This window comes from Zea mays, chromosome 9 (genome assembly GCF_902167145.1).
Source record: "Zea mays cultivar B73 chromosome 9, Zm-B73-REFERENCE-NAM-5.0, whole genome shotgun sequence".
NCBI lineage: Eukaryota > Viridiplantae > Streptophyta > Magnoliopsida > Poales > Poaceae > Zea > Zea mays.
In genome coordinates, this window is record NC_050104.1 from 140,759,251 (window position 1) to 140,768,596 (window position 9,346).

Sequence of the window (9,346 nt, forward strand, 5' to 3'; positions counted from 1 at the left end):
ATTTTATAGTCCAACCATTTTTAGGATTCTATGTGGATATATGTTGCGCCTATATAAAATTTTATGATTTTTTGTGGCTATTCGTGCATTTTTAGTTTCTTTCTGCGGAAAATCATCAAAATGCAATTAAATTGATAAAATATTCTAGTTTCAACCAAAAAATGCAAATAAGTTAACAAAACTAGTAAACATTACATAAGAAGACTTTTTATGTCATAGTAAAATTTCATGAGTTTTTAGGCTATTTGTGTATTATTTATTTCTTTTTGCAGAAAATTGTTAAAATGCAATTAATTTTGTAAAATATTACAGTGTCGACACAAAATTGCATATAAATTACCAAGACTAATAAATATTATATAAGAAGATAACCTTAAGTTCCCACATAAAGATAACCTTAAGTGCACATGAAAATGATAAACAAATTATTAATTTGATTTAAATTTGGGTATTATTTTAATAATTTCAATGTAAAGATTTGTCCAAACAAAAAAGTGATGTACTACAAAATTGTATATCTCTTCGAGCTCTATGATTTTTATGTAAACTTTATCTTTATCCGATTTTACATGTAAATGTTATGATTTTATAATAATATTATGGAGAAAAAGAAAAAAATGGCTACACGCAAACTGTGTACCCATATATGACCTGAACATCCGAGTATTGCCAGGTAGTTCTCGGTATCCGATCTGAATCTGAAGGTGTACTATTCATATACTATCCATATCCGTCCTGATTATAAAAATACTCGAATCCATATCAAAAAACAAGTATTGTTATTATCCATATTTGGTACCGACGAGTATAACCGACATGTTTTCACCCTAAATAGGTCCGTCTTACAGTTTAGTCTACATGTGTGTAATTTATTTTGTAATTAGGTCATATTTAATAATTCTAACTAAGATCTAAATATGATATATACTAAGAGGTGTTTGGTTTATAGAGACTAATTTTTAATCTAACATTTTATTTTATTTTAATCTCTAAATTATCAAATACAGTAGTTTACGTATTTGACAATTTAGGACTAAAATAGAGGGTGTTTGACAATTCTAACTAACTATATTTTTGTCCCTAGAAAACAAACACCCCTAAAATTAGTTGATGTATCCAAACAACCCCTAAAACATTTCATAAGTTCACGTCTCAAGAGTTCAAATGGTGAACTAGAACGCACGGCACAGAGATAAAAATAGAACAACGCGCACGAGATAAGATACTGTGCTACTGCCTACTACTAGCTATCTAAACACGAAAAATGATGTTACACCGGAGTTTGAATCACCCCAAACTGATCTCTTTTTTTTGTTGAAAAAAGGCAAACTAATCTCTTTTCGGAAAAAGTGAATGCAAATCAATATGTAGCGCTGAGCCGTAGCACCGGCTGGTGATCCAACGGTTGAACTCAAGTGACGATGAGCTGGCGTACGTTGACCGGCGAGATGTCCATGGGTCCGCCGTCGAGGATCCGGCGGGCGATGAGCGCGTTGGCCGCCTCGCTGGGGTGGTAGGGGTCCCAGAACACATACTTTGACCTGTCCGCGCAGTACAGCGACGTCGGCCCGCACGGCAGCAGCCCGCCGAACCGCCCGCCGACGTAGCAGCACGCCGAGTCCGCCACCTCGAACCCTGCACGAGCACAGCAAGAATCCGAATACCCATGTGATTCTAGGCTAGAGCCGCTCGAGTAGCCCGATTAATTTCTTCACGTTACCGTGGGATCCGTAGTTGGCGATGATGTCGGAGAAGATGCGGTAGACGTCGGCGTAGACGAAGCGCGAGCCGGGGAGGGCGGCGCTCAGCTCGTCCACCAGGGCCCTGAGCCGCCGGTTGAATGCCCGCGCCAGCCGGTTCGGGAACTCGGCGCAGGCCGTGCCGGCCGACGGGTTCGTCTCGCGCTGGTACGGGATGCAGCCGATCGGCCCCACGTTCGCCACCACGATCTTGCGGGCATCCAGGAGGTACAGCCTCTGCAACGCACACAGCAGAGCGAATTACAAGGCGTGGCATTGCGAGATGCCTGACGACGACTGCCCAGGCGCAGCTGCAAGCTAGCGAGGAACTTACGGTGAGCTGTTGGCGGTACTTGGCGATCATGGCGCTGATGAAGGCGACCGGCGGCGTCGTGGCGCGCTCCGGCACGGAGAAGATGGGCGTGAGGTAGTTGTTGATGAAGTCGTTGGAGCCTATGGTGACCGAGAAGAGCGCGCCCCGCAGCAGGCTCACCGCTTCCACCTCCCCGTGCCGCGCCATCAGGTCGTGGCGGCTGTTCGCGTAGTTGTCGATCTGGGCGTCCAGATTCAGGCGCCCACCCTGTCAAGCAACAGCTTTTGTTAAGGCAAGGCAACCGTACTGTCTGCCTGTGTCTCCCATTCAAAATGATTTCTTTTCTTTTTAAATTTAAAATCGATTCCTTTTTGTAGATTCGTTACTTAATTGATAGCTCTGTGTTTCACGCAAAAGAGAAGAACTAACTCACGCAGACGCGATGATCCGAAGTTACGCGGGAACAAGCTAGCTAAGCGTTGGGGGGTAAAACACATGTTTGTGGTACGTAGTACTGCTGCTAGACTAGCACGAGGATTTCACACAACAGTTCCAGTGGAAGGCCATGTACTGACGAAGATACTGCCGGTTTCGTTGAGGATCCCTCCGCCGCCGGACGCGTAGTTGACGCCTCTCATCACGGCGTCGCCCGTGGTCTCCGGGGCCATGTACGGCGGCACGAACCCTCCCAGTCCCATCTCTTGCCCTGAAACATGGTCCAAAGGAAGGGAAAGGGTGGAGATGTTCAGGATGCATTCTGGCGAGCAATGCAATGCACGGGCGACACCAAAGATCAGGCAAAGAGACTGAGTGCGCATGGCACCTAGAATGTCGACGATGGTCCGGCCGTTCGTGTACCGGCCGGTGGGCTGGTGGCCCAAGAAGTCGATGCCGTTCGGGGGGAAGTTGGCCTTCGACAGGGAGACGATGTAGTTGTTGTTGCCGGCGTCCACGAGCGAGTCGCCGAAGATGAAGGTCGCCGGCATGCCACCAGCGCCGGCAACGCGAGAACGAGCGAGCACGGCGAGGCAGGCCAGTAGAGCGAGACCTGACGCCAATCTAGGCAGCTGCTCGTGCGGTCGACGCATCGATCGTTGAGACAAGAAAACGTTTCTCTTCCCCTAGTAGAAAGCTGCCGTTTGGGTGTTCGCAGCGGAAGGAAATGCTACAAGATTGGTTCGGGTGGAGGAGGATGTTGATGTCGAGGTTAAGAAAAGCTTGCCTACTTATATAGCGCGACAAACATGGAGTCTAAGAGAAACATATACACATATCTAATGTATACGAGAGTTTAGTGTACATGATGTACATACTCCAGCTCATAGCCCGCAGGCCGCAACCAAAGAGTTGAAGGGAGAAACATATCTAGTGTATATAAGAGTTTAGTGTACATAACACACATACTTCAGCCCACCATCAAAATGTTGCAGGGAGGAATATATAATGGGATTTAATATATGCATTATATGCACCAGATTCCTATGTGCATCGGGTATGTTCCATGGTAGAAAATAGAAACATATTTTGTGCTCATATTAAATCATCACTATCCATATTAGATCTACCATTTTTTTAGTTGTTTTGTATATTTTGCAAAGAACACCCTTCGAACAGGGTGAAAGTGGTGGAAGGTGTTCTTTTGTATACAGAGCAATCTTATATGTTAAATTTGAGATGGGTGATGATAATTTAATAAGTGAAACTGTGAAGGGTTGTGGAGGACAAGCATCGATGGAAGGGGCTTTATCAGTGCTAGAAGGTGGCGCGTTGGTCGTTGGAGGTTAGTAATAGAAAGAGGAGCATCAACACTCGGTTGGTATGGATATGGAGGAGGGGCATAATGGAAAGGAAGGAGAGGTTGGGGGGTTATTAGACCATGAGGACGAGCAGAAACTTTCTCTCGGTGATGGTGGATGGGATAAAACCGTCGAAGAATACTTATCCCAGATTGATAGGGTCTCGAGATGTTATGGAGATTGCTCGTTGAGTAAGTCCGTAAACGTTTATACTTCGAAAGGTTTCAAAGCGACTGAATCGAAATGAGCCAGCTCGAGCTATCTTGTTAGCTTGAACGAGCAATCATTTGTTAGAAAAACAAAGTAAGTGCTGGATGAACTAATAAGTGATCACTTTTATTAATTTGATATTGGATTGATGTGGTATGTGAAATTGTGAGTATTATTATTCTTTTGTAGTGTTAAATTAGTTTACATTTAACTAATAATTGATTATATTTTTATATAGATGTATATTGTTTTTTTTGGGGTGGGCCCTGAGCTAAACAAGTCAATTCAAGCTCACAAACTAGCAGAGTTGAGCTGGTTCTCTGTCTCGGCTCGTTACTTTAACGAGCAAGTTCAAACTCTACCGAACCAAGCCGAGGTGGCTCGATATCCTGCCATAATCGAGCGTCGGAGCGTCGCTGGCACCGGTCTTGTATTATTGTGTGGGTCCGAAATGTATTTAGGCCAACTCCAGTAAGACGCTCATATGGGTGTGCCGTGTGCAAGTGTAATACACTACTATTTGTAGGATGGAGTTTGAAGCAAGAAGTGAGATAGAATACAGCTGGAGATAGTCTTAGGAGCGTCCGTGCATGGCTAGATGGCAGCATTCATTCCATTTCACATTTCTGGAGCGTAGGGCGGCGTCGCCAGCCTGGTCTCGAGCCGTGGAGGCCTGGATCGGACATGATCCGAAGCAGCAGATGCCCGGCTGTTGTTTCGGTGACTGCGTGTACTACATATCTACTGGTCACGATCTTATTATAACTTATTGTCTTGGAAATCAAACGCAGGTTTGAATATTGCAGGGATGCCATTTACTGGCTCGCGGCATAATGCTCGATGCAAGTTGCTGCACTTGCGCCGTGGTCCACGGTAGTGCTTCTACACTACTACTAGCTTCTTTACTGCACATGTAATTAAAGAAAATTGAATCCCTGACCCCTGTTCTCGAAACGGAGCAGCGAGCCAAGCACGCGACCCATACGCGTTACGCCCGTACCAATGGCCAGTGTAGCGTAAAACATCACTTTCGTTTTTCTAAGGCTATAGCGAGCAGATAAAAACACAGTATTTTGCACTGTAGACTACAGTTTATAAAGTAGAGTTTGAAATAAAATGTAAGAATGTGTGAGTATAAAGAACAACGGTATTCAAAGCTGCCTCGCAGGTGGCCTACATTCAAAGGTGTAATCGGGTTAGATACATACGTATATTAGTCGTTTCATATTTATTTTTATATTTTCTCTTTGAATTCAAATCGGATATGAATATTATCAAGTTGTGCTGGATAAAATTTAAATAGATATCGATATCATAAATATCCAACTTTAAGAATAAGAATATGGATGAGTACTCGGACTCAGTTACAAATTGTATCTCAGCCCTCTTAGACGAACTGAGTTCGAATACATACGGATACTATCTATATAATTTACACCCTACCTGCCTTGCTCTTCTACATCCTTGCATCGCAGGTGATTCAGTTTCGACTTTGGGGCAGCGACATTTTTAAATTGCCTTTTGACAGGAATAGGCTTCCTTGGCAGCATGGTCACAGTGGAGGGAGAGGGGAGAGATAAGGGATACGTGATGATCCAAATAATATTGTCCATTATATTTGAGTGAGTAAGAGAGAGGGGTTATCTAGTGATCTGAACCATTTTTTTTGATGGTGTTTAATTTTGTGTGCAGTTTGTTACGGGTGTAAGGGTGATTTGGTTGAGTGGGTTTTGCAAAGTTTATTCTAGTGGATTATACAATGGTATAGATTCTATATATGTCAAAGACTCATTATAAATATATTTTGCTTCATATTTTATACATATATATTTATCATACCCTCAAATGTCTGGGTTTTGCGAAGTTTAAACCTTACAGGATTCCATGCATCGTACGTATGGAATTTGCACCAGAAATCCCATGTGATTGATCAAATCAACCCAAATCTGAGACTTTTGACTAGAAGAAGATTACACTAATGACGTCGATTCGTTACGTCAATCTGATGGTTGTGTATATAGTTAGCCCTGATGGCGATTCTAGCCGGTCGGGGCAAGTCACGCACATAACAGAGAAGGACGAAATGATCTCTTCGGTCATATCCAATGTGATCTACTTCAATCCATTATAACCAATTGATCTAATCTAACCATGCATCAAGTAGATCCATCTCATAAACCTAGATCCAGACCAAAAAACTATGCATAACCTAGCTCCGATACTATTGGAGGATTATGGGGAGGCTACAATAGCGCAAAACAAAATTTACGACCCCATAAACCAAGAACTACTACTGTTATAGGTCATGTAATTACTACTAGATGCACAGGGCAGCGAAAGTCATCTTGATGTAGACGTACGCGTCGAGCAGTCATCGGTGTCCTTCATGTCCTTGCGCAGTTCGTCCTAGTGCTCCATATGCAGCACCTCCGAGGTATCCACACGTACAGGGAAGAAGTGCCACGTACCAAACTGCTAGGTTCGCGACAATGGCTTGACGAGGGCCAGAGGGGTGTGACTGCTGGTTTGTTGGTCACGAATTAGGGTTAACCCTAAGCGCGCCTCACCCCTCATTATATTGGTGTTCTGGTGGGTTTTTGACTCCAAGGCCAATCAACAACCCTAACGCCCACTCTAATTTCAGATCAATCCGAGTTAGGATTCTGTGGGGAACAGATATCCCCATGTCCAGTAGAAGGCGAAAACCCTTGTGTGGGGCCACAAACAAGTCGCCCCGCAAGGTCGTCTCATCGTGGGCCGGGCAAAGACTACAATTGAAATGGGTCGACCCAAGAAGGCAATGGGCTCACACCCGGATCGTCCGCGGATTATGCGTAATCTTAAGGGAGCCATCCGTCTTTCCCGCGCCGATGCCCTCAAACGCTGAAGATAGATCGAGATAAAGCCATTGGGTTTTCCTTAAGATAAACCAAGTTAGTTCGCTATTTGCTAGCAGATAAGCCAGAAGAGTGTGATCAGCGTGTGCGTAGGGAGTGCCCCACGGTTGTGTACATAAGGCCTAGAGGGAACCCCATCATTTTCATCTCATTAGCACATCTCCATTCGGGAAAACCCACTTGTAAACACACCACACATACAAAGCCACCCCAGGAAGTAGGGTATTACACATCTCAAAGCGGCCCGAACCTGTAGAAAATCGCCCGACTCTCTCTTTCTCTCTCTCTCGCGTGCTTCTGGCATGAACCATTGAGCTACGATCAGCAGCACCGTCCTACCCAAAAGCACCACGAGGGTACCCCCTGGTTGTGCGGTCGGACACTAGACACCGACAGCTGACGCGCCAGGTGGGGGGGTGTGTCGTTGATCATAGTTAGCTCAATGGCCATCACCTTCAAGAACAAGATCACTCTCAGCCCAGGGGCTGTAATACCCAAATATGTAAACAATGGAGTTAGAGTTGATCTCAATGTTTGGTATCCATTACTTATCATCACATGTGACTGGTCAGGTAAAAAAATGATGAGTAGATCTTTACTAAAACACAAATAAACCATTGCATCATATTGGATTTTTGTTTGTGCATTTAAAACAATAATAATATGAATAAAAATAAATTAATAGTGAGAATTTGGGTTTTTGCCTAAATTTAAATTCTAGAATTTGGGAAATAAGAGAAGGAAAGAAATGAGAAAAACACACATAAAATAAAATAAAAATAAGAATAAATATCTTTCACACTGATATTATCGAACTATACCTTTAAAACTGAGGACAAATTTATCACAAACAGTGTAATTGAAGATTGAATTTGAAATGGAAAAGCAAAAGAAAAGAAAAAGGAAAAATTGTCGTCTGGGTCGAATCACCCTCGCGCTGGCCCATCTCCACTCTCTTTTTCCCCTGCGCTGGCCCATTGCCGTGCCAGCCCAACATCATCCCACCGTGGGCGCTCTGTCTCTCCACCACATGGGCCCCACGCTCTACCCGCGCTCGCGCTTCAGACCCCACGTGGCTGACACCTCGACCCCACTTTGCAGACTCGTCTCCTCCCCAACAGAACCGCGCGCGTCTCCTGTAGATCTTCCCCACGAGCTCAACTTCTTCCCGTGTTTCGCGGCTCTCGCTGTGGGCCGTCGACCTAGCAAGCGCCCCACCTCCCGGCCATAAGTATCGCGCCGCCATTTCCAAGGTGAGAACGAGAGAGAGAGAGAATCGAGCGGTGCCATCGCCCTGTGGGCTCGTCACTGGGTGTGTGTCACTGCGGGTGAATCACGTGATCACCAGCGTTGGGTCCCCAAAAACCGGTTGGGGAGCTCCACCTGGTTCCCGTGAAGGAGTTCGTAGCATTGATTGGATGGAGCTCCCTCTGTGCCTCTGTGATTGCTCGTCGGTGAAGCTCCTCCGCCATACTGCGCTGCGTACCATGGACAGCTTCCCTGGCGTCATCTCTACCTCCGGTAAGCCCTCCCCTCTCGTGCGCTTTGACACCTATGCGCGTGGGCCGATCGGATTTGGTGGCGTGGCTCTCGGGGGGTCGACTTAGCCGTGTCCGGCCATGGCGCCACCGCATGTGAGAGCGCCACCGCGTCTGTTCGCCGGGGAGAACAGGTGATGGGGTGAGAATTGCGCCTGTGCCATCGATCTCAAGATTAACGGTTAAGATTAGATCACTGCTTACCCCTTCGCGCAATCAATCCTGACCGTAGATCTCATATCCAGTGGCTGCAGTTAGATCTTAGTATTTAAAATCTATGTCGTCGGATCCAAATCTGAGGGCCGTGGTTGCGTACCGGTTCGCGGAGGGACGGATCTAATCCGGTCCATCCGCGCTTGATCGGACGGCCGTCAACACTTCATACCCCTTCGATTGCGCTATTTGCAGAAGGACCCTTATAGTATTAGAGAATAGAACCCGCCGTCCTATTGCGACTGTGCGCTGTGTCTGTAGATTCTTACCCAGGCGCCCCTGGTCTTTCTGGTAATTGAGGCCCAGTCCCGAGAGCATATAAAATAGGTAAATAAATATAGAAATTGATTTTTAATATAAAAAGAATTCCTAGAACTTGTTTATTCCATAGAAAATTTATATGAACTCCAAATTAACCCATTTCAGTTTCTAAAATTTTGTAATATTATTCTCTATCACTTATAGTCTTTGTTTTGATATGAAAACTGTAAGAAAATTAATTTCCCATTTAATCCTATTTTAAGCACATAAAACCTTTAGAAATTCATATCTTAAAATCTATAACTCCTAAAATTATGATTCTTGTTCCTAGGATTTTATTTTAATGCGTAGATTATTATTATGCATTTTGTTTACATGT

General features: G+C 44.8%; 1 protein-coding gene across 1 annotated transcript; it reads right to left on the bottom strand.

Annotated features, from left to right (window-relative positions):
• Positions 1 to 1,215: 1,215 nt before the first annotated feature.
• Positions 1,216 to 3,233, bottom strand: LOC100277158 (uncharacterized). The gene is made up of 5 exons (NM_001350252.1): positions 2,876 to 3,233; positions 2,628 to 2,758; positions 2,074 to 2,319; positions 1,721 to 1,976; positions 1,216 to 1,635 (listed from the first exon to the last, which is right to left on the bottom strand). The coding sequence occupies exons 1-5, from the start codon at positions 3,138 to 3,140 to the stop codon at positions 1,412 to 1,414; spliced, it is 1,122 nt and encodes a 373-aa protein (NP_001337181.1). The 5' UTR covers positions 3,141 to 3,233; the 3' UTR covers positions 1,216 to 1,411.
• Between the last annotated feature and the right edge of the window lie 6,113 nt (positions 3,234 to 9,346).